This window comes from Ciconia boyciana, chromosome 8, assembly GCF_034638445.1.
Source record: "Ciconia boyciana chromosome 8, ASM3463844v1, whole genome shotgun sequence".
Lineage (NCBI taxonomy): Eukaryota > Metazoa > Chordata > Aves > Ciconiiformes > Ciconiidae > Ciconia > Ciconia boyciana.
Genome location: NC_132941.1, coordinates 48,970,503 through 48,997,056, shown reverse-complemented (window position 1 = coordinate 48,997,056; position 26,554 = coordinate 48,970,503). Strand labels below are relative to the sequence as shown.

The window sequence follows — 26,554 nt, the reverse complement described above, 5'->3', positions numbered from 1 at the left end:
GTGAAGACTAAGGAAGGTTATGCAAAACCCTTGCGGACAGAGTAAGATACTTCTTCCTCCACCTCCATTATACTATCATAAAATGTCAACTCACAGCTCTGTAAGAGCATTTCACATCTACATTAAGACAAGATATTCTGAATGTACTTGTCATTTGTGTCATGTTGCACCTTTAAAATTAATAAACTTAATTACTATGTGATTATTAAAGGCTATTTCCACAGCCAAGGAATCTGTTTCTACTTATAATCCAAAAATTTGTAAAAATACAACCACCACATATTTCAAGTACCAATCACTGTACCTTGCACTCTTGGAAAACCCATTCTTGAGGTCCTTCTGTACGTAGCTTTTGAATATATTGAAACATGTGCAAAATAATATCTTCAACGTGCACTGGAAAGAAAAAAATACTTGCTTTATAATTCACTCAGTTCTGCACAAAGAAAAAATTCTGATGAACACAAATATGTAAGGTTTTATTTTAATTACACCCTGACACATCAAGATAATTAAGTACATATGCAATCCCACTGGCAAAGTTAAACATGTTTTTCTCAGAGATGAATTTAAGATAAGTGTTTAGGTCCCCAGCTAATTCCGAGAACTGCATTGAACATGTCTTATGTTAAGATATTGGTTTACAATATAATTTAACTCAGGTCTGAATAGTATGAATAAGTAGCACACAAAGGTACGAACAGCTTTTCTTTTAAAGAAATTTACTTTAAAATATTTAATGAAATACTTTAATTTAATATAACCTCAAATAAGTTGGTTTCTTATGTTAGATGAAGTATGTTAGCATACTGAGAGGATCTAAACACAGAATAATAACCAGTTAACTAAAATAAATTGGCTTTCAAGCTATAAACACAATTAGTCTCTTTGGATACAAACACAAACCCATCAGATAAGGAACAACATGGAATGCAGACATAGTGCTTCACTTACAAAGTCCTTCCTCTGTCAAGTCCACATTAATGATGAAAAACATGAAACCTCTAGCACCTTCCTTCTGTCCTCCAACAAGAGTATTCACCCATCCTATGAAATCCAAAATAAAATATATTACATAAACAAATCTGTAACAATTTATGCTACTTTTTGTATGCTTCAGCAATATTAAATTACTTTTTTTTTTTTTTTTTTACATTTTGACTACTTTACATGTTTTCCTTCTCTTCCTTAATGCGTATAGCAACAGTGCAAGTTAAACATAACACAAGTCAGACCTATCTGATTTTGTGCTCACAGTGATATGACAAACTCAAGATCATTTGATTACTGGGTAATTTATTTCTGTTTGGAACACAGTAATATAAAGAAAAACAGCGAAAGATACCCTCTTGTAGTCCTCCAGACATTAAGGGACCTGACAGTAGTCTCTAAGTCAGTGACAGAATAGAGACAAGATCATTATGTCAAAGTTCATGTAACTCTCTAAACAGGGGTAGATAAAGGGGAGTGCAAGAAATAATAGCTTCAGTAGTCAGAGTGCCTGTTATTTATTTATTTTTACCCACCACAGAAACAAAAATCAAGCACAAAATTACTTACCACTCAAATTACTCAAACAGTTGGGAACTTTAAATTTAACATACAGACAGACATAACATACACTCAAACATACATTTAAGTGAAATGTAGCTAAGCTTTAAAAAATTGTGTAATAAATTACTTTTTAATTCTTTACCTTCAAAGGACTTACCTTTGGCTTTAAGCTCTGACAAAAGACTCCCCGGGCCTTCATGCCCAATCAGATGACCAAGGTAATGGCCAGGGTTTGATTTATAGTACTTCTGAAGGTCTGGTATAGGAAATGTGACATAAAGATTTCTAATGTCCTTAATAGGTACCACTTTGTAAAGTTGCTGAGGGGGGAAATAAACAAGGAGATCCATAAACAAAAGGAAACTCTCATTATTTTATTCACCTCAGGAGCACATATCGTGTTCCCTTCACACACACACATTACAAACATATCAACAAAATCTCGAAAGTAAAGGTATGTAAAAGTTAGGGCAACACTTTAGCCATTCATGATACAAACAAAAAGAGAATTAATTATCTCTCAGTTGCTTACACCTGCAACCAAATGTACAACCTTTACTATAAACTTCACAAAACTACAATAAGCATGGGAAGGTGGGTGGAAAACGAAGAAAAATATGGAACTTAATAGGGACACTGATACAAAAGTAGTGAAGTGCACAATGTATTACTGAAACATAAAAAATACCATTTAAGGTATACACTCCTGATGGAATATATATCTCTATACATACCCGGAGATGTTCTTCTTGGAAAGGATGTTCAGGAAACTCTGGTATAGGGACATTTTTGTTCTCTACTTCTGAAAACAACTTTACCACTAAGCAAGTCAGCTCATCCAAGGATTCTAGAATAAAGAAACATCAGAAAAAGCAAAATCATTATCTGAAGATTCTGGCAAATTTGGATTTTGTATATTCTTTGGGGGAGGCATAAATTATACAGAAAAGTAGTTTTAATGGTATGATGATTATTAACTTCAGAAAGGAAATCTGTATTCATACTTAAGGTTTGAACTATAACGTGCTATAAGCACCATGCTTATTAAAGGAAGGCTTCAACCATGATTAAAGTGAATCCTGTAACCCGAAAAAACATCTTTAAATTTTACTGATGAATCTAAGCTGGAACTGAAGAAAAGACAGATCAGATACTGAACATTTACAAAAATAAACATTCCACAAAAAGCTTAAGGGACATGGAATTGCAGCTGCAAATTTTCCAGAGTGAAAGCATCTTTACCAAAACTTGGATTTTCTTCAGCCTCAGCTCACCTCCAGTACTTCATGTATACTGAGCCAGGGTCATCTGTCCTCAGCACCCCAAAATTTCACACACATCTGTGACCCGTTTAAGCACTTCTACTTTTACATCCATTCTAGTTTCAGTCCATGACTCTAGTACTCTCCAAAAATGAGAGGAAGACCATTTGCAGAAAGAATTTGATGTTGTGCATGAATTCACCTAAATTGACCTATACCATTTCTGTTGAAATACTGCCTTCAAAATAGCTATCTGCTTAAAAGAAATGCATTTTGGAGCACTTCTAAAAGTGAGAATAAGACAAGAAAGATTCATCCATCAAGTTTTTTAGCACACGCCTTTCAAGGGTGAGCACTGAAGAAAAAACTGCGTGTTTCTTGGATGTCTCAAAGTACAACGTTAATCCTTGAAAGATTTCAAAAAGCAGTCACCTTGTTAGTCAAAACAATCCCAGTTAGATTTAGAAAGCGGAAACTTTCCTGCCCAACGTATGCATGCTCCTACACTACACCAAGACAACAGTGCAGGTCAGGAGGGAACCGAACAAAAAATGAAACAATGCAAACCACGACGGGTCGCTGTATAATAAAATTTTGTGAACTGCATATAATTCTATTAAAAGACCACTATTTTTTATCCACATCAGCAAAATACACATTCATTTAAGCTTTACAACTACAGTCAGGGTTTTCTTTAGGACACATTTCCAGTGGTCAGGGTGATTTTTACTGAAAAAGTTTCCATTTAAAAGTCTATATATGAACTGCTGTACTAAAGCTGTTCTATGATTACTCAGTGAATTTTGCTTTTGATTACATTAAAAAAAAAATTGAATTTCATTATTTAATTTTAGCAAACTTTTGAATAATTTTTTACTATTTACTAGAGAAATTCTGATTCCCCCACCACTTTTTACTGACATATATTTTTATTTGTTTTACATTACATATATAAAATGGTAGGAAAATCAGAGAATTACTAGGCTGCACGTAGCTTTAGACATCCAGTTATTTCAGGATGCACAAGAGTAGAGAGATCATGGGGGACTTCCAGTGTGCAACTCAACATATTTTTATGTTATGGAATTTCTAACTATTTATTTATGTATTAAATACCAGTACTGCTACACTTACAGCAAGGTATTTCAGCAAAGAATTTATGGAATAATGCTAACTAGGTTTGTTTTCTGCAGTTTGCTTTTTATGGGTGGAGCTCCCTGAAAATAAGATAAAATAAAAAAAAAAAAAATCAGGAAGAACACGGAACTTGTAAATTTTCAAATTTAATGCTAGAGGCAAGCCCTCAAATAGCCAAATCAGCCATTAATATAAAGCCTTTTGGAAAGCAACTGCATAATTCTCCTGCTTGAACAAATAACAGAATGAGAAAAGGTATGTGTCTTTTCAGGGAAAATAAGATGCAACTTTTGCGAAAATAGCACCTCACAATTATAGTGACAACTACTTAATTAAATACGACAAATAAGGGTAGTTGTACAGCATTTTGTATACAAGCAGACTAACAAAAAGCCTGAGAGTTACCTTTCAAAAATGTATTTATTTATTTTATAAGACTGAAAGGAAAAATCCCAAAGATCAATGTTTCAAAGGCTCCTAATTTTTCTAAATATTGAACTAGGCAACTCAACTGAACAAGAGCAACTCACACTGAAAGAATTCGACTGTGGAAAATGACTAGTAAAACCACCTAAATTCAGGATTTTAACAAGAATAATTTTTGTGTTTTGTAGTAAAAAAATACATATGTGCAAATTGCAGAAATGTTTGAGAGGTAACAGATTTTAAGACTATTTTCTACATTTTATTGATATTTGAAATGCAGAACTTGTCTGTCCTGGAATATTGCCTGTCCAGTAAAAAACTAGTTGAAGAAAAAAAGATCCTGGAAACCTTGAAAACAGAACTGTTAAATGAGGAAGAGAGTTTTAATTCAATCGTTTTAAATGCCGACCAGTATCTATTTACCTTCAATTAATAAATATTTTTAAAGAAAATAAAAGGGTTTTTTTTATTTTGCTCAGGTAAAATACAAGGAAAAAAACTGAGAAGTTTTTCTGCTAGTTGAAAAAGGGGGAAGCACCTCTTTCAAATAGCAATAAAAAGTAAATTCACAATATTGAAAAATATTTACAAGCTATCTTCATTAATATTACAGTGTTTACTTGCAGAAAGTTTCCACTACTACCAGAAAAATAAGGAAGTAATTTTCACACATGACATACATTAAGCCCTAGTGGTATTACCTACATGTCTACTAGAACATGTCTGATACTGCACTTAAAAAAAAAAAAAAAAATTCCAATACACTTTACTGCTCAGCTTGCAACAGTGGAAAAAAAAACTTTCATCATATTCTAATCAATACGTGATATTACAGCAGGTAAGATATAATAATAAATTGATTTGAAAAGAATCAGGGTGCCTGGAACTGATTCAGTAGTGAGTATATGCACAAAACTTGGATTCAGTTAAGAAGTATAATCCTCACCGTGTTTGCCCACCTTAAAAATCTACAAGAAAAAATGGTTCATGTATATGCTATGGTTGAAATTAAACAGGTACATTTTGTTAATCAGCTTCATACTCAGCATCCTGTAAACAGATAGCTGTAAAGGAATATTTCACTTTGCTAATGAATTTTATTCCATTCTTACAATAATGCTCAGATGGTGAGTATAACACGATACAAACACCAGTCTGCCAGCATATTTTCAAAAAGCAAACAGTTTTTAAACACACTGTTATTAAGCTTTTGGCAAACCTATGTAAAATATCATCTCGACTATGGAAGATTTTAAGCAGTTGGAACGTCTGTTAAGTTAATTCAGGAGTAAACTGAAGTAAAGGCTTTTTATCTAAATGTTAGGTTAGGTTTATCCTTTGATAATACAGAAATTTTTGTAGTAGAAGCGTAAGTCTAAAATATGAAAACAGTATCAAAAGCTCTCCCAACATCTGAAACCAGACAGGTGTCAGTCTTCGTAAGACAAACATACAATGACAGCAACTGGTGACTTGATAATGGATTTAAAATTTTCAGCTTATTTTTTCTATTTTAAGCTTAGAAACACCTAAAGTTATACAATGCAAGTTGCTTTGGAGACTTCACTAAACACAAAATTATGTTTAGACAGTCTATAAAAGTTTTACTTTTTTCCCTTCTGTAGATTTTCAGACACTTGCATATGCTTTATTTTCTTCAAACATAAATACACGTAAAGTCTTACTCAACCAAGAGAACAAAACTCACCTCTTCCTAAGACACAAATAGCCATTAAATTTGATGAATAATAAGTAGAATGGAACTTCAATAGCTCTTGTCTTACATCTATTCCTTCTCTGGTTGGTCTAGTTTCCAGAGTGAGTTTGTTCCCTGTAACATTAAAAAAAGTTAACAATACTTTATGTTTATGAATTTACAAATCAAAAAGAAAAATATAAATGAATAAATCTGCTTTCCTCCAGATGGATAGTAATTTTAAAAACAATTACTATGCATAATAAGTAAACTGGATCAATACTGTCTCAGCTTATCAGAGACAATAAATACTTCTACTCTCAATCTGCACACTCCTAAAGAACCAAGGATGTTTTAGTCTTCCAAATGAATCTTTTTAATTTGAATGGGTTATTTCAAAGCAATGCAGGTAAGCCCAGGCTCTAATTCAGAGGAAGAAAAAGGTTTTTCTTTGGCACATTTGGAGTAGGTTTTACTCCCACATACACATTCCTGTCATAGGAATCACTGTGTGAAATTATTTGTGGCATTGTGTGCCACAAATTATAGCCCAGTATATTAAATGAAATAAATAATTACTAATTTACAAACATTATTTTTAAATTGTGACTGTTCAGCTTCTGCTTCACAAACAGCTGAGCTGTTGCTGCAGTAGAGGAACAGGACTAGAGAGGAAGAGAACTACAGCTCTCCCTGAATAAGCCCATAAGCAGAAGATACCAAACATTCTCCATTAAGTTATCCTCCTGTTAATTAGTGCAATCTCCACATCAACATCAAGCTTTCAATAATTTACTCTAAGGACATACTCCACATTTATAGTCAAAGCAGAACTCATGTTTAGTAAAGGTAAGAATTTGAAACAACAAAAAAATTAGAGTCTACGAAAAGCACACTGGATTTTAATCAACTCCACTTCCCATTACTACATGGACACACAAAATGGTCAACACAGTCTACAGACCAGAACTGCGAACTAATACTCTATCTGTTAACTTTGAGATCAGTAACTCCCTTAAGCCACAACCAGACCAGGTAGAGAAGAGAGCAACGGATGAGGAGGAAGAATAAGGCAAGAAAATGTAGCAGAAAAGTTGACTTGTGTGTTTATAGGAAAAACAACAAGAAAGAGAGAAAAGACTGGGAGAGCATGCCTGCTATGCATATATGCCCAATGCAAAAATCTTACAATCAAAGACATAAGTTAATACAAATCAATGAGGCAAAATTAGCTACATAAATAATAGACGAGTATGTTGTCCAGATGTTTGGTGACTAGATACAAGTCTAATTACAACTGCAACAGTCAACAAATCATCATAGAGAGGCTGCCTCAAGCAATATATTACTTTAATTTTCAAAGTTCACATGTGAGTAAAAGCAAGGATTCTTAACGACACCTAAAAAGGATAATTAGGGTATTATGTTTAAAATATTTTGTCTATATTCCTCGCCATCTGCAGACAAATGAAACGCAGAAGTTTTAGATACCCTACTGTGTTTATTCCCATAGAATCAATACATAGTTTAAAATAAAATAAAACAAAATAAAATAAAGCTAAAGCTTTATCTCAGTAACTCTGCTGGTACAGTACTGGAGTACATTTGAGAGGCAACAGTCAGAAGACACCTTGTAGATGGAGGAAAATGGACACTAGACAGTGCAAAAGTGCCTGGGAAAGTACTTGACACTGTTGAGGGTACTGATGGAGAAGAATTAACATCACAGGCATTAATTCAGGGAGATGGGTGAAAGGTATCTGGGGACAAAATGCACATCCTAACAACAAAACTAGAAGATTAAGATGCATTTGTTTCTCTGGACAGACAAAGAGAATAGAAGGTTTGCTGGCAAAACAGGCTGCACAGCAACGAGGAGTGACCTGAAGCATCAAAAGGAGTCACTCCTGTATTCAGCTAGACTAACAACATCTCAGCTGGTCAAAAGGAAACAATAAGAAGGATGCCAACTGCAATTGTCATGAAAAGCATATCATAGTTGTCACCTCTCTGGGTAAATAAAAACCAAAGCTGGGCTCTACTTCTGCAAAGTCAGATCTACAGGAAGGCTATGTGCTATAACTTAATGTCAGAATCAGAGCCTAATCTAAGAAGAGGTGAGTATGACTACTGCTATTGAATTTGAGCACATTTTGGGCATTCTCCCCGTGAAAACATTTCACTTGTGTCAGCTATAAAACCTTCTTAAATTGTAGAAAACTATTTCTGCAACTTCCACTCATGTTTTCTGGGTGCTATATAAAAATTAAATAACCTCTTCAGTAGCAGAGATTACAGAATGTACTTTGGATGCCTGCCTGGCTATCAATATGTAGTTCCCAAGACTTTATTTTCAAATTTAGCTGTTTGGAGAATGCAGTTATAGTTTCCCTTTTTCAGACAAGCCTCTCTTTATTGGTAAGCAGAGCAATACATGCTCTTGTAGCAGCTGCCTACCAGCCCCTCAACTGATTGATGCCCTCCATCAACAGGTGCAAAAATATTATTCTCTTTCTTGAGACAGAGAAAGAAACCAGTCCTTAAAGCCCATTACCTGCCCTCCCATCATCCTACTGTACCCAATACTTGCATCAACTATTCATTCAGCAAACTGACCCAGCCACAAAACACATTAATCCTTGAGCATGAAACAGTGCAGCGCATTAATGAATAGCCCTGTTACTTCGATAGTTTCAAAAATAAATACATGTAGAAAATAACTTATATGAAAAAAACCCCAAACATTTAAACTTCAGCCAAAGCATCAAACATTTGTGGTTTTGACCATAACTATGGTATGTTACTTTAATGCTTTCTAAATTGAGGTTTTGGAGGTATTTATTTTAAATTGTTACTAAGCATTCTGTGAATTATAAAGCCTGAAAAAAACTACAGCCATAAGATTGGTATTTGTCCAAGACCGTTTTATCCATCCATCTACTACTGTTGTATTTTATGCTTAAGATTTTGTTTTTATAGTCTTACTCAGTAATTTTCATGTTACTTTGCTGATCCTTCTGATTCGACCTAGTCACTAGGTCATCTAGTCCTAATACAATACTAGTTAGCAAAAAGAGGATATGGATAAAAACAATTTAAACACAGTTCATTCACTTTGTTATGCACAAAGACTTAACAGTACCACATTATGACAAATCCAGTAACTGGAAAACAGCATTCACTGCAGTAATTATCAGAATCATAAAGGATGCTTCATCACTGTACTGCAACTCACTCTGTTTCCTACATTTTTTTCTAGCTCTGTGTGGTCTATAATGTGGAAAATGTGATAAAGCACCACAATAACCATGTATGGAGAGGAAAAAAGGGAATTGTTTCAGTCTGCCTTTAACAATTTTATATAAACAATAATATTATGTACATTACTCCAGAATGTACGTTCTGTATGTTACAGAACTCCAATGGATGGACAATAATATTCTGACAAACCTGTTCCAAATTTACTGAAGGGATGATCAGGGTTTCCAGTAGCCTTCTCCAATTGAAACAACCTCCAGGCATCATTCATCAGATTCTTCTCATGCTCAGAATCAACAGCATTCACTTCCCTGTCTTTGCAGCTTTCATCAAACAAAGGGCACAGGAAAAACTGGGCAAATCTAAACAGAAAAATTTTGATTCAAGTCAAGAGTACTGTACATAGGTGGTAAAAGAAAAGTATGAAGCTTGGTACCTCCTGAAAGCAGCTGAATATATTATTTTTTAATGCAGAACTTATAAATTCTGTAACAGTTTTGACACCAATTCACTACCTTTATTTCTGAATTTCTTTATCTATAAATGCAGACAACAACATATTCATCATATAAAATACTACAACGATCAAGGACCTTGCATCATAATTCATACACTGAAGATTTCTACTGTTTTGAAGTTTAGCTGCAAGAGGCTCATAATCTCGCAAATCTAATCAGTCTTGTCAGACATCCACGGAAAGTCCAAAGGGAAAATCCACTCTTTACCTCACTGACTACACACCTTTCAATTTCTGTCCCCTCCCACAAAAGGCAGAGATTTAACTGAGTACCCTTTACTAAAGGCATCCGAATATATTTCTAGACTTCATCCTTCTTTTGCTATGAGTGAAATAAGGATCGTATGGGAAGCACAGTATTTGATTATACAATCAGAGTATTTGCACAATGCCTAAGTTCATGATCATGTTCTGTACCCCACATTTCCAAAAATGCTCAGTGTAAACACAGCCTTTGAACTTCAAAAATTCTGCCTCAGTGAATGACTCTGCTAGCTGAAAAAATCTGAGCAAAACTTTTGAAATGAAAAATATCTGGTATCAGTTTTAACAGAAGATAGTGCTCTCAACCCTTTCTTCAATATCACAATGATAGAACTATCAAAAAACTTTTACACAATTTTGAAGAGCACCTATATTACAAAAAATTAAATATAAAAAAATGTGTTTACCTGTCCAGTGCACCTTCTAGATGTTCATGTGACACATCAAAGTAATAGTTGGTATGTTCTCCACTTGTGAAAGCATTTGAGCTCCCAGCATGCTCACTAAGGAACTGGCTATACTCATTCTCTTTTGGATATTTCTTGGTTCCCAGGAACAGCATATGCTCACAAAAATGACTAAGCCCAGCAATGTTGGGGGGATCAGACAAGGATCCTGCAGGAGGAAAAATTTCATGTAACCATTCCTAAAAAGTAATACTAAAACGTTAAGTCTTTTAAAGTGCTTTATATTACAGCATGTTGCCTCAGGAAATTATATCAATTCTGTAAATTTAAGCAGACACTTGTGCAGTTATAGTCAAACTCAATCTTTTAAAAAAAAAAAAATTTAGAATGAGTAGCTGAACCAATTAGTGTCTCAAATTGCCTCTCCAGATCAGCCTGCGTTGCCTTAGAGAGACAATTTTTCAATTGAAGTCCATGACTCATAATCTGTAAAGACCTCTAAAGACCTGGTAGATCACAATGTTCTGATTTCTATACCTTGACTTTAATAACTGCACTGTGTTAAAAGGCAGCAATTGCCAACCACAATTAAGAAGGTATTTATCCTGTGGTGATAACCTGTAATTGCCTGAACACAAGCAGTTATTGATGACCAGCTAGTAGGTGTGAAGGCAGTCAGATTAAAAGACAATAATGATGTGCAAGAATGGAACCCAGAAATGTCGAAGTTTGAGTCTGGCAGCCCTGCTTTGGAGTGTACAACAATGTGCAATGGGAGAGTAGAGATGAAGGCAACAGATAAATCTCCTCCAGTACATGTGCAGGAACTGGATGCTGCAGTTGGATATTATTATCATAGTACCTAACAAAACTACATTTGGGATCCTCTAAGCTAGATAATGATTTGTGACAGCCGTCTCCATAATAAAAAAGGCCAGAAGTTTTCAAATTTACTCTACTAATTCTGTCCTAACACCACCAGCAGCAAGAGCTCCCAACTACAAACATGGCAAGAGGATGCTTAGGTAATGAGTAACAATGCTTAGGTAATGTGTGCGTGCATCATACTTTCCAAGCAACTGAGAAACTACACAAGCTTGAGAAATACCTCAGATATAAGAAAAGGCTTCCATTATTCCAAAGAGTCAAAGTAACTGCCTTCCCATTCTATTTCCAATATTTCAGTTTGGACACTTAAGCATCAGTGGAGTTAGGGAGTGCCTCTCCAGTTCCTCCAGCACTACAGCATTTTCTCACCACTACACATCAACAACTTAGCATGAAAAAAAAAAAAGTCTGACATGACAGATGGAGCTGTCTGAAATAATTGCACTCATACCCGCCCCTTTTCTGCTTACAAAAGATCTTTCATAACACAAAACTTAATGGTTAAAAGAAGTCTTTCTACTGCCTGAGCTACACTTGAGTAAACACAGAGTACAATAAGATAATTTAATTAGCTCTAATAATTTTCAACTTGATGTGTCAAAATTAAATAAACTCTAAATTACAATAAAAGGCTAGGCTGCCAACTGGATACCACTCTTGTCAGTTTATTTGCAATTAAGATATCAAAACTTAAAGCATTTTTATTAATGACATAATGAACACAACATGCATTAAATACCTATGTGCACATCAAGTGCTGCTGAAGACTTATCTGTGGTGGGGTCACTAATGAGAAGAGCTTTAATGCCATTTGCCAATTCCAGTCCACGATATTCTCGTTTATCCTCAGGTGATTTGATGATTTCATTTGTTATTCTCTTAATAGCTGGATTGTTCATTTTGTTTTTTGTCTCCTTCTGAAACCTTAAAGAAAACAGAAGAAATTTCACTTACTATTTTTACTTAAGCCCTGCTAATATTTTAATATTATGTTAGAGAATACTGGGCGATACTGACAGCAAGAAATTCCGTTCTGTGCAAAACTCACAGAACTGGCCAAAAAGTGTAGTTCAGATCCTGAGAGATATTGCTGTTAAAACAAACAAAAAAAAACCTGAAGGCCAAGGAACATGATAAAATTGTAGATCATGTAATTTAATGTTTCAAGTTTCATACTAACGGTAATTAAAAAAATAACTTAGTAAAGAAATATCATCCCCTTATTCAATTATGATAAAAATTAAATTAAATTAAGCATACATTGCTATCTCAAGTTTACTTTCAGGCTTCAGGAAAGTATTTCATGTGCCTGAATTGGTGGTTATATTATGAATGTTTTAACTTTGCGATTGTCAGATAAACAAAATTTTACTAATAAACCACTGGATTTGTACACTCAAGCAAGAAAGGGTGACACCATTTATAATACTGCCATAAAAATACAAACACACTGCAGAATCCCCATGATAAACGCAAACAGACTGTCTCACATGTTTAAACTTCTACTATTAGTTTAACAGACATGCTATGAGACATGCTTCTTTAATGGCCCAACTTTGAAATGCTAAGAAACTAAGGCCGATTCTGAAATTACAAACTCTGGTTATTCAATTTTTTAAAATGCCAAGTGAAAAGGTGAGACATTCAGACTTGGATATTTGGGGAGGTAGAATGGAACCACTTGGCTGCATGTTTAAAAAAAAAAAAAAAACAACAAAACAAACAACAAAAAAACCCCCACCAACACAAAAAACCCCCAAACAAACCACACACACACACACGTGCGCGCGCGCAAAAATAAGCAAACCCCAGAAACGGGAAATCAGAGAGCTATGCTCTGAGCCAAGCATGTGGTGTATTCCTGTATGTAACAGACACTGAATTCTAACACTGTTTTACAGGAAAGGTTTTCAAACAGGGCCTGTTATAAATATATAGTACCAACCAAACTCAATCTTTTCCTGTGGTGAAATGTTGCTTGTCATATTGCCACGTAACTTACTACATGAGCTTCATTAGTCATTGCTGAACTAATTTCACTTACAAAGAAAATCAGATCCGAGTCTAACTCCTCACCACAACACATACACAGAGGCACAAGAAATTCTGTACGGTCCTGTCGGTATCACACAGATAACAAGGTGTTTCACAGTATTTATTTTTCCATTTTCAGGTTGCATGGTTCAAGGAACTCCATCCAAGTTTTAAGACTACATACAAGCTTTAAGACCGTATGGAATGTGGAACATGAAGGACTGCACAGTTCTCAACGTACTTACTGTTTCAGGTCTTCGGTCATGACATTTTAACTAACTCTCTAGCTAGCAAATCAACTGCATACTCAATGTTACCAGATACACAATAAAAAAACTTCAGAAAAGAAAATCTGATTATATATTTTATTTACAGTTTAAAATTACAAATGAAAAAAGGGAGTCAGCTAATAAAATCTCCTTCCTAAAATACTGTATCATTCTCAAACCATGAAGCAGTTCTGTGAGCTACTATCCCTCTGGATTACCTCCTTCCCATTTATTCATGTGATTCTATGATATAAAAACAACAGCCAACTTGAAGCCCGCAGATGCACAGCCCTCAGTGTTGGTGTTACACATCACAATGAGGCTGATAAAGAGCTCATTAGTAACAGCATGTTAAGGATAGAAAGTTTATGAACATAATGTCTACAGCAGAATCAGTGAAAAACAGTGTTTCACAAACAGAAAATTAAGATTTTACCTGTAGCAGAGTGAAAGTTTGTGTAAGACTGGATTTATGCTTGAGGAAGGAGACACATATGTAAACTGGAGAAGATATTATTGAAGAAAAAAAAAAAGGCAGTAAAGTAAGCATTAGATCTTTGAATACTTTTGAAAGAAGTAAAAAGATTACTCTGGAACTTTTAAATAGACTTAAGTTATAACACGCCTTTATATGAAAGAAAGCCAAATTACAAACAGGAATTATAATCCAAATAAAAAAATAGAAGCACTGAGTACAGAAGGCATCAATGAATAATCAGAATCTGAATGTCTCTAAGCAAGAGCCATAAACAATATGAAGTAACTTTTTAAAATGTGCAGCTCAGTGCATTTTAGAAGGAAACACTTCCACTAGTAAAACACGGTTCTCACACTATGAATTACTTACAAAAAAAAGTGCAGTCAAACGCAATCACTAAACAGTAACTGAAATGCTGAATTTAAATTTAAATGTCTACACTGTCATTTAAACCTGTCATTTATCCACTAGTTTAACGCTGTACTTGGGTTAATCCTGCCTGGAATATCTATGGGCTTCCTTCCTCTGAAAAAACACAGATACCATTCAAAAACAAGGGATACTCCAAGTATGGCAACATCTGTTTCTCTGCATCAACAGCACTGATATAATCCATGGTTATGATTTTAAAAATCCCTCCTTGTTCAAAGTTCAGAATCCTCAGTAGAAATACTCTACTAAACTTAAGACACTGTGTAAAATGTATGAAGTGAGAATAGATACTACTTTTCATAGATGAAAATCAGTAACTAAACCATTCTTAATTTTATTTCACTTGCACACAATTCTATTGGATTGACAAATATAAGTATGTAGGAGAGCAAGGAGGTCTCTGAATCTCTTGATTTCACCTCTGCTAAGGAACACATATCACTTCATTTTCAGCTAAAATATTCCATCTCATTAAGATACTAGTTGCTTATCATAAGATGCATATATACTATAAACTTCAAGGTTTTTTTAAATGTTATACAATTTCCTTGTCATCTGATATCTCCTTGTTATTTCTACACCACATCATTAAGTCACAGAACTTTACTGTTCGTTCAGATGACTCATTTTTCCAATGTGATTCATCAAATTACACGGCTGCTGTGAAACCTTATGAGATTTCAACTGATGTCTTGTGAAGCTGTACACCTCCACTTCATTTTATTATCATTCCCCACTTCTGCCTCCTTCATAGGCTACCTCCAGCTCAGTAGTCAAATTTCAGTACAGGAAAAACCTATACTTTTCAAAAGGTCAAAATGAGTAATTAAGCCTTCAGACTAAAGACTTAAACTTGTATCTCCATCTTCATTGTTATTTCAAGGGGCATTGTGAAAACAACACTCTCTTCAACTTCAAATGGGTTTGCATGATTAACCCACAACTATTTCCCTGCAAACTAAATTGTAGTACCAGACAACTCATATAAAAGCAAGAGCAGATCAACTATGCAATATTCCTGGAAGGCAATGCATCAAAAGAATAAGACCAATACCTTCCCGCTTAAGTACCATTCCTCATGGTGCTATGTTACTATAATATAATAGCTAGAAAAGAAAATTTCATTCAAGATAGAGTATTTATACACTGACTTTTTCTTAAGGAGTAAACTGTAAGACATAATATTAAACATTCCCTCATATGACAGCTTTTCTGTGCAACTTTTAAGTTCTCTAAGTGCAACCGCTTTATAACAATACCATGTTCCATTCTTTCACACAAGAATCCTAAAACACTACAAACCACTTTTTGACAATAGAACTGCTTTTGACCATAGGAAAAAAAGTAATGGAAAGATAAAGAATTCTGTATTTCCTGTAGTTTTTTGAGAAGTAGGTTAATTCCTAAAGTTGTCTTCAGACGCTGTCCTGAAGTACATGTGCTGTATCTACTTGCTATGCTGTCATTACAGTGAGCATTCAATGCTGATGGTCAGTAGCAAAGAAATTCATCCACAAACTAGATGCTGTGTTTATTGCAGAGCTAATATCCCAATAAAAACATCATTAAAAGAAATATTGTCATACAGCTTTCACAAAACAGAAGCAACAGAGAAAGACCCAATAAAGCAAAGACACCAGCAACAAATATAAAGCATTACTGTGGCACTGGGATTCTTCCACTGGCTCAAAAATTACAGGTGGCAAGATGACAGAGCTAGAAAGAAACAGTGAAAAGAATGGGGATGTTTGAACTGAGAGCAGTGTCCCTACTCAATGACTAGGAAATATTAAACATACTTCCTCCTCATCAAAATTACTTCACTTGTACAAGAAAAGTATCAGTTAAAACAGATGCTGAATTTTAAACCATAGCACTTTGAAGTAAAATTATATCCTATTTTTTGAGGCCCTGTTTTTGTAACGATTTCTAGCCAGGCAGTCCCTTGGAACCAGCAAGGCTCTCTGGGGATGCCAGGTTCCACCTGCAAACTGAGTATTACAGAGTGGCATTAAGTGATATATGATTCTGCCTAACTATTTTAATCTTTCAAAGTTATTTTAGTAAACTTACTTTAATTAAAAATTAGCCAATGTAGTCAAATCTTAGTTCAATGTCTGAACAATTAAAGGACCATATTTGAAAACCAATTAACAGAAACTCCTGAGGGTTGCTTCAACGCAAGAATGTAACTAGCTAGTAAAAATATGATCCCCAAAGCACAAACTCCAAAGTGCTTTTCAAGATTTTTTGCCATGACAGGCCACACATATTTAAGTCAAATGCTGGTACATAGGTCTGAGCTAAATGAATGGCTATAGACACTAATCAGCTTGAAGTAACCAGATGAACAGCAACAAACAGTTACCAGCCTAGCAGATTTTGATGCTTGCTTTCAATTTATATCACTTGCCTTAAAATTTGGGGTTTGCTTGAAGCTTTTATGCAACTGAACCCAAATTATTTCTATGGATACGCCTGTGGGTAGTACAACATACTCACTTTAAGTTTACACTTGTATATACTAGGATCTGAATTGCTCCTTGTTTTCAACTCATGTTTCATCTGCCTTTTGAATATACTCGATATGTTATGCTGACTGCAATACAATTGTTATTTGAGTTCTAACTGTGTCTTTGAAACTATACAAAGACCACAGCAATGTTCAATCTCACATTCTGCACCTGTTCCATGTTCTGTATTTTATTTATATCCATTTCTTTTTAGGCTTTTTTAATTATTATTCCAAACTTAATTGCCTACCATTTACCAGAGTGAAGTGAAACCTTTGTTGAGCCAAAAGCTCTCTCTGCTCTGTCCTGCATGGGAGCTACCATTGATAACGTGTTCTCTGTAGTATTTACTAATCCATCTTGGTTTACAGTTCTTAGTAACTTACATGAAGATTTCTTCAGCTGCCAATGCCTGGAGTGAAAGAAGTGCCGTGTGCTTCGGCAGGAGGCCCGGTGCTGCAGAACTACCAGCCAGAGTTTTCTCACCTCTCTTACAGGGATGATAGCACTGAATTGAGCACTCTGGAGGAGTCCATGAACTTCTTCAGTTGCAAGCTCGTGGCTTTGCCACAATAAAATAAATCTCCATTCTTCCACAGGTCTTCGCCCCTTCTCTTTGTCTCTTGCACCTACCTCTCTTCACGATAGCAGAATTCGATGGCATTGTGACATCCTTGTATGTGTAACAGTGACATTACCAGTACATCAACCAACAATCTACCTCCTCTCCTAAGTTCTCAATTCACTTGTACGCTACAATTAAAAATTATTTTTTAGACTAAACTGTAGGCAGTCTTTTTCTAAAATCAGGTTTTTTTCTAAAATCAGACAAATGTTTTTACTAAGTTCTGTTACCAAGAATGTAATAAAAAAATGGAGCAGAGAAAGAGCAATCTCAAAAAAAAAACCAAAACAAAACAAAATCCCAAACAAAAAACCCCAAACCAAATTAAATCAACTCAGGTGACCATTACCATAAAGGATACTTCAGGAGACCATCCATAACTCTTTCAGGTTACAGGTTCATCAGTAGACAAACCGAGCAATCCTTCTTTTACACATTTAGAGATTAAAACAGTTCACATTATTCAACATTCATAAAGCATCAATCTTCTGTGAATTTACTTGTCACGAAGCTAGAGAATGTATAAGATCCCAACACATTCCTGTTGCTGATCTAAATAAATTTGATTGCATACAAGGCAGATAGACTGCATAAGCAGATAAACCGCTCAAAATGTTAACATGTTTTATCACTTTTAAACTCATCAGGAATTCAGCATATTACTTCATACACAAAAGCTCCAACTACAAAGACCCACAATGATTTAATCAGTTCTACCAAGTTATTAAGAACAACTAATCATGCCAAATCAGGCAAGTCTGAAGATTATAAATATTTATAAGGTTTTGTTATGTAGTTCATTTTGAAGAAATTATGAAGTCTCGCTACAATGAAAGCATTTTCAGAACCTTGGTCTGCAGCTTTTTGCCAAGTCTGTAACTGACTCAGAAAATTCCCTCCTAATGACAGTGTCCAGGGCAGATGCCTGCCTTGCTCTTGTTCCCAGAAGGGTCCAGCTTCTGCAGGTTCCAGATCACAGCAGTAAAACTTGGTCTGCCTCAGGTTTCACTGCCAATGTGACAGGAGAAATGCTGGTGTGTACAGGAATTACCAGTAGCGTTAATGAGACAATACCACGTGTGAACTTGGCAAAAACAAGGGCCCTGGTAGCTTCACATGTAAGATCAGGCCCCAGAAGAGTAACTGGCCTGAGTAGTAAAATGATGTGTGTTTTCAACAGTCTTGTGTTGGTCAAACAGGATGGAATATAAAGCATAGCCATAAAGCTAATTTACTGCTCTAAAACTGCATTCCTTAACTTGACCATTCCACAGTTTCCAAAGCACTGGGTAAAAAAGTCAAACAAAAAGGCAGCATTTTATACAATCTGATTTCAGACATAGCAATAAAGGATAACAAGTTTTTTAAAATTTCTAAATCACTTCAGCTTACTTTTCCTCTCTCTTCAAAAATTGCCCCAAACAATTCATCAAAACACACCCTCCAGGGTAAACAAGTTTTATCCAGGTTCACCAGAAATAGCAAACAACTGAAATTAATCTTTCCCTAGCACTTCTTTGCTTCAACTTTTTACAAGATTGCTGAAAATTAGGAAAATTCCAAAAGGGTTTTGAAGCCTTTCATTATTTGAAAGGCTGGTTCTTTTTTAAATTTAAGTAAAATTACCTGTTTTTAATCTTTAGGCAATATGACGATACAGGATCTTCAGAATGATTTCACAAATCTGGCATAGTATTTTGGCTTGCATCATTATTTTCATCAGAGTCTCAAATTGTGTGCTAAGAACAAGACTGACAAGACTAGTTTCTGTGTTACATGACCAGCTGCTTGAAAGTGTATTTTACTCATTTTCTTCAGAAATGTACTCCTTAATTGAATTAATTGCTTTATCCATCGAACACTTGCAAGCCAAGTGGTTGTCATTCTCTCTTCCTCCCTCCCTGACATTTTTCCTCCACCACCCTACAGCTGCAGGGCTTGGTCCACAACCACTGGGCAGCAGTGGTGTCTAGCGCATGGCCACCCTGCACACGCTAGGAAACATAAAACTGCATGCTACAGGAGAGACCTCTGTGCTTTATTCTAACTGTATTTTGATGTGTATTTCATACGTTTTAACTGCAAGTAGCACATCAGATTGCCCGAGACTCTTTGTAAAGCCAACTCACTTAACACTTTATGCTACCATCTGTCTCATACCCTCAAAAAGAAAAACTTGTGAGGTCTGAATTAAAAAAACAAGATGAGACTAAAACTTTAGTTATACTGCATAACAACAAGAAATACACAGAAAGATGAGAGAACTGGCAAGAAAATTTGATGTAGCAACAACAACAGAAAGAACTTTAGGATTCTGAATCATGAAAAGTACAGTAATCCCACATTAAAAGCAATTGCTTATCTAACAGTAGAGCTTTGACATAACCAACAGACCTATAACGAGCAGTTTACAAGAGTCAGCGGTGTGTTTCAACAAAGGAAGTCCTGGCTGTGTACCTACTTTGTGTTTTAGTTTTTATGATTTTGGACAATTCAATTCTAGCTCTACTGTTAACGCTGTAAGTAAACTCCCAACTCTACACCGTTTTTTTCCATTTCAATTGTTCAGGCAAGCTATAGTTCTGACTCATTCTAAAAACAAGTTGCAGAAGGTCAGATCTAAATAGAAAGCTACAGTGAAGCAACTTTCAAACAAGCTCCATCAAAAATCACCTTATTACATATATACAGTGCTATCATAAGCATATTTTATCAACTTATGGACATCATAAAAGCTGAGAACATAAAGATGCTACTTGACAGACCATGCACATACCAATATTTAACTAGACACAAAACCAATTAAATCAATTCCTCTACAGACATTTTTTATTACAAACTTTTTGATTCCTATCTTGTTAAAAGATCAATATATCAACATTATTATGATCAATAGATCAACATTATTTATGAAAGCATCTAATACAATAGAATTAATATATCTAAAATATCAACCCAACATGTGATCTCTCAAATGGTCTGACAGTATTTTTAGTAAATGACTTCTACAATAACCTGCAATAACCCTTAGCTAGGGGCCTAACACCTTCCAGCTCAGTGAAAGACTGGAGGTAATGAACTTTTTGTCCCTGTCCTCTTTCTTCTTTTGGACATAATAGGGTAGGGAACTACTTTTGTATTCACGTGCAAAATAAGTTATATACTTGACACTTTGATCAAATTCCCAAAGGTACCGTTTCATCTAAGGGATTAAGCCACAGCCTTACAAGCGACTGAAGACAGAAAGGAGAAAGGGAGCAAAAAAGCATGCAGACATGCAAATATGAACCCTTCTAGGGACTTCCCAAGTAGAACAGATAATTTCAATGCTGCACATGAGATGAAAAGGAAGAGATAAGAAGTTCTAACTGAGACATGATCTTGCTACTCGACGTGCAGATGAAGGTTAAAAATTATACAAGAAAGAGTTAAAGCTGAAAAAAAGGTGAAAGTATGAACAAAACTCAGAAATGGGAACAGGGAACATGTAATTGAAAGGAACACTTAATTTTCACATGTTCACCATCTTAAAAAAAATCATCACGTGAAAGCACTATGCCTCCTCTCATTTGATTATTATTTATGTAAATCCTAATTAAAACTAAATGGATTATTAAATCATGGTTATAGGCAGTATGAAAACACAACAGGCCTACTCACATATATAAAGTTAAGTCCAAATACTGCATATATTCACATGCTTAAAGAGGAGTAATCTAGCAGGAGAAAATACAACCTCAGAAAAGCATTGGCTCTGAATATACATTGTGGATTACTTTTACAATACTGAAGCATACATAGCAATTATGAACAATAACGGTGCATCCAAATTTTGACACACGAGCATTGACAGCATGAGTCATACCTCACTTTTTTTCCCCCCAAAAGATGCTACTTTTGACATCTCTTACTTTTGCAGTGTTAAAGGTAAGTTTTGCTATTAAAATAAAAGACACAGTGTTAAAGAAAGAAAACAACTTAGCCTCTCTCCCTTACCCAGCTCCCTTCCTGGAAAAACTTTGTCGAGTTGTTACGCAGTTTAATTTGCCCCTAAAGTGAGCCATGCCAAGCCTCCCGCCCGCTCCTCCCTCGATCGAGGTTACTTACTGTCTCCACTGGAACTGGTAACACACACACAAGAACCAGACCCACACAACGCCAGTACTAGACAGCTCGTCACAAACTGAAGTGGCCGCTCCCATCAACTTTGGGTAACTCTGATAGCAGTTTCTTTTCAAATAACTTAAACTTTTTTTATATATATTTATGGCTTCGGAAGACACGGCAAGTTAAGCAACATGAAAATTCCGGGTTTGAGGGGAGGGGGGAAACCCACCAACAAAGCAAAGCCACCGGGCAGCTAAAGCGGCGCCACAGCCGTACGGCTGATGACCAAGCCTGCTTTGTCAACGGAGGTGCAGTTGGAGACAGACGAGCATGTCAGCCCCGCCGCACACCGGGCTCTCCCGGGCGGGCCCTGCCAGGGGCGGGCAGGGCAAGGCAGGACGCAGGCCTCCGCGGCACACACGGGCCCGCCGTCCCCAGCTCCCCCACCGCTTCCCCCCCGAGGGCTTCGCCGCCAGCCCCGCGTTTCCCCGGCCGCGGCCCGAGCTCCTCCTGGCCCCCCACAGGCCCGGGGGTGGTGAAGCCGCACTCGGGGCAGGGCGGGCACTCCCTTGGCCGCACAAGGTGCCCCCGCCCGGGCCGCGCCGCCACCGCTTACACAACACAGCGGGGGCAGGAGCGGATCTCCGACCTCACGGCCCATCACACGATGCCGGGACGCGGGGGCCTGCCCCGGCCCCCCCTGCCCCGGCCCCCGCCGCACACGCACCGTACCCGAGAAAGCTGCGCTGCCGGCACTGAGGGAAAAACCGGGAGGCCGGGGCGGCCCAGGAGCGCGCTAAGCCCAGCAGAGCCCGCCTCAGGACAGGAAGCGGCCGCTGCCGCATATCCCGGCCCCGCCGCCAGCGCCCGGCCTCTCCCCGCCGCTGCCGCCTGCCCCGGCCCGGCTCCGCTCGCCTCAGCACGCGCCGCTCCTCGGCGCCGTGGCCGGCGGCGGCGCCATCTTCTCCGCCCGCCTCCCCTCGCCGCCTGGCCAATCCCTCCCCGGCGCCCTCGGGGTCCCGTCCGCCCTCCTCGCCCGGCGGGGCAGCCGCCACCGCGTCGGGCCTAGCGGGGCCCGTACCTGGGGGTGCGGGAGGCTGCCTCTGCTGCCGGGAGGGCCGGGGCTGCGGCTGCGGCTGAGGAGGGGGCAGGGGGCCTCTGGGAGGAGGCGGAGGGGGTGGGTGGCTGGGCGGGGAGCCAGGGCGACACTCGTCGCGGCGGGGGGGGCCGGGGAGCCGCGCCCGGTGGAGGCCGACGGGGCTGCGTCGGGAAGGGCACCCGAGCGGCCCCGCAGCCGCCGGCGCCGCGGGGCTAGGTTGCGCCCGCGAAGGGACCGTGTTGCGGCCCGGCGCGGAGGGAGCGGCCCGCCCGCTTCCGGGTGGCCAGGCTCCGCGTCCAAGCCAAGACAAAAGGTAATTAGACGCCTCGTAATTTGAGTACAGTGGATGCGGTGCCGTCCTGAGTGGCAGAGATTTCAGATTTCCCGGTCCAGCGGGTATCAAAATCTTCCCTCCCCTGGGGAGAGAATTTACCCCGTGGGAGCTCTCCGTCGGAGTCTGCTCGCCGCCACTCACCTGCCGCGGGAGGTCTGCAGCGCCGGGGCCCCGCTGCGTCGGGCACAGGACTCTCCTTGCAGGATGGGTTTACGAGGTGTAAATGCTGGATAAGGTTGACCTGATTAACTCCATGTATTTGGTTTTCTGGGGAGATTTTTTTTTTTTCTTGGTAGATCTCCCTGTGGGAAAGTCGTGGTTATAGCTGGCTGCTTTAATTCCTTTCTAGGGAGAAAAAAAAAACAACCAAAAACCTACAAAAAACCATAACAACAAAAAACCAAAACACCAAACCAAAAACCCCCACTGTTTGCAGTCTAGTAATGTGCTTTCTTCAGATTTATCTATTCTTCTATGTGTTATTTCTCAAAGTTAAAAAAAAAGAGAAAGAAAAAACTTAATGTGCTACATTTAATGCCTGATTTTAGCTTCCCCGCTGCTTGCCTTTTATTCCAGGTGGTATTTCACAGCTGGAAGTTCACAGAACCCTCCTGTCATAAAAAGGTAGAACGATGTGACCTGATGAGTTAGCCAAGATTATTTCTGCACCCAAAGATGGGACTGAAGATGTGTCGGAAGTAGCTTTAAACTAGTCAGCTTTGGTCAAATTAGCTGTTAAAAGTGGCAGCACGCTACTCCATATGGTCAACAAAATCTGTCAGGGAATTTGGGTAGACATTGAGCTGCTGGTTTCCACTGAGATCTGCGCTGCTATAGAGACGTTCTTACAGTACCTGAGCCAGTTTAAGACATTTGTGTCTACATCAAGTACACCCACACTTCTGGCCTCAGTTTAGACACAGAACTGTCTCTCAAGTTAACTAATGCTGGTTGGAGCAAGGCAGTTGGTAGTTTTCACCTAAATTAACTGGTTGGATTTAGAACTGTGTGGGAGCCTAATTTTAACACAATATGTTAACTCCTGTGAAAATGAAGGATATCTTTGTCCTCATGGGATTCTAGTTTGAGGCAGTCAGGTTTTTTTCCATTTCCTAGTGTATGTAAAAGCCAAGAGCAGGCCAGAGGGAAAGAGGACAGGATAAATGGTGAGATCTTAAATCTTACTTCTGCCCCGTTGCCATTGCCAGTGCATCAGAGAGGGTAATACCGTTGTGTCTGGCAGAAAGCATGTTGCCAGATGAGCGTCTCTTCATGATCTGTCTCCTCCCTCTCTGAAGCAACTGGGGGATTAAGAGGTTGTGAATTGGAGTCGCTCTCTTAAATTGAATGTATAGTAGAAATGCTTCTGCCTTTATTGTTAACACAAGTTGTAGGCATGTTGTATCAGTTGTCACATAGGGGTGAAAGCTATAAAAGTATACAGGGTTTCAGGCAGTTTATTCCTTTTTCAGGTCCTGACAGAGTTTGCTAGGCTAATGTAGCCGAATGTATATATTTAGCTAATGTTGGCCTGATGTGTATTTAGCTGCTCTGATAAATCTTGCCTTTCCATATAGATCTTGCCTAGGATATACACAGGGACAATCCTGGGAAAGCAAAGTAGACTGCACCAGCAAAACTGTGGTGGTCTGCTAATAGCTGCATCTAAAGCAAGCGCTTCTGCTTCTGTAGCTGTGGTGATGAAAGATCACACCTCCTCGTGCATCTAACATAACTATTGCAGCAGAGGTGTGCAATAGAGGTCACACCTACTGTACTTTACACCTATTTTTTCCACTGTAAGCTCATTTAGTGGCTACTCAATGGCACTGACGCTTATTCAGAGCAGATTCTGTTCTTAGAATCTAACCCCTCTCTGTTTCTGTTTATACTAGCCAAAATTACACTCATCCACTATTTTGGATATCTTTTCCATGTTTTAAAGATATTTTTAATACGACACCATCAGCAAAAGTAAAGAGGACTTGCAGTAAAATTCCTTTCTCAGTGTAGTCCAGCAACTAAGATTTCTTCCCCATGAAACTTTAATTGCTCATAGACAATTGATGCTTTCAGTCCTGCCTTCTTCATCTGCCCTCGTGGAAAAACAGGTGTTGTCCAAAAGATCAAATGAACTTAAGTATGATTTACAGTAAGTGTGGAAATTATTCAAAAATTCCCATGAAGAAGCCTTATGGAGTAGCAGCGTGGAGATCCCTCTTCAGAATATGTGACATAACTGTACAGCACAAGGAAAGTTATGTCAAAGTAGCCAGCTTACAAATAATTTAGAATAAAACCAGTATTTTATATTCCTCTTGAAAGCTAAGAGGCAGCAAAAGTACAGTCTTGATATGCTTACAATGGAAGCATATTTTTCCCCCTAGCTAAAATTCTGGATTAAATTCAAATTGTAATTGTATATAAAAGGGCTTTGTAGCAAACTGGCCTCAGGCTGAAAAAAGCATAGCTTATGATGGTTATTTCCACTCCAAAATAAATAGTGGCAATTTCATGACAAGGCATATATGAAAAAAGATCGTCTGTTGACTGTTCTTAGTATTAAAATAATGAATAACATTTTAAAATATTAAAGTCAAAAGGTAATGAGAAACCAAGGAGACATTTCCTGTTGACTTCAGTGGGTCCTGTCAAGTCTATATGTTTCCAATTTTCCCATTCATTGTTTCTTTTCTTTTTATGTAAAGGATGTCATCCAGCTGCATGCCTTAAAAATAGGTAAGTGTATGGCAAATTATTAGCTTTACTCTGAGCTAATTACACAAATGCATACACCCCCCCTACGTGTGGTGTTAATTTTTTATTGTGGTGACTATACCTATAAAAAGATGTAAAAGTGGTACCGTCTGTGTCTGTGTCGGACAGTGATCTGGCACACATGCAGAAAAAAGAGATCCTTTATTCTGTGTATTTTCCCTGGTTAGTTGAAAGCAATTCTGTTTTTAATCATGTTATATATTCATTGAGTCCTTAATTTTTAATGATAAGGTAGTTATTTTATTGCATCATATCTTTCATTTTTAACAGTGAAATAATTATCCTGTTATTTTGACTGAAGAAGAACTCTGTCCTCAGCTGAGAATATACCAGTACAGTGTGTGTGTAAGTCCTCATTGTTTAACTTTCTGTATGTGGACAACACAGAGTTTAGAATATTACTGGCCACCTGGACAGGCTGTTTAAAGGCTAGAAATTGCTTTATGTTTATCTGAGGTGCAGGTGATCTCCCCTTT

General features: G+C 37.6%; 1 protein-coding gene across 3 annotated transcripts in view; it reads right to left on the bottom strand.

Annotated features, from left to right (window-relative positions):
• The window catches only part of IDE (insulin degrading enzyme), a 70,760-nt gene extending 47,534 nt beyond the window's left edge, over nucleotides 1-23,226 (bottom strand). Inside the window, exons 1-9 of one of the 3 annotated variants that reach the window (XM_072869401.1) lie at nucleotides 22,949-23,226; nucleotides 12,149-12,333; nucleotides 10,522-10,729; nucleotides 9,526-9,695; nucleotides 6,088-6,210; nucleotides 2,289-2,401; nucleotides 1,712-1,874; nucleotides 955-1,047; nucleotides 305-396 (exon numbers count right to left, since the gene is read on the bottom strand). In XM_072869401.1, the coding sequence (XP_072725502.1) occupies nucleotides 305-396; nucleotides 955-1,047; nucleotides 1,712-1,874; nucleotides 2,289-2,401; nucleotides 6,088-6,210; nucleotides 9,526-9,695; nucleotides 10,522-10,729; nucleotides 12,149-12,308 (1,122 nt within the window). In that variant the 5' untranslated portion in view covers nucleotides 12,309-12,333; nucleotides 22,949-23,226. Of the gene's footprint in view, nucleotides 1-304; nucleotides 397-954; nucleotides 1,048-1,711; nucleotides 1,875-2,288; nucleotides 2,402-6,087; nucleotides 6,211-9,525; nucleotides 9,696-10,521; nucleotides 10,730-12,148; nucleotides 12,334-22,599; nucleotides 22,858-22,948 lie in introns of those variants that run through there. The other 2 variants (XM_072869402.1, XM_072869399.1) reach the window with 2 other exon arrangements.
• Between the last annotated feature and the right edge of the window lie 3,328 nt (nucleotides 23,227-26,554).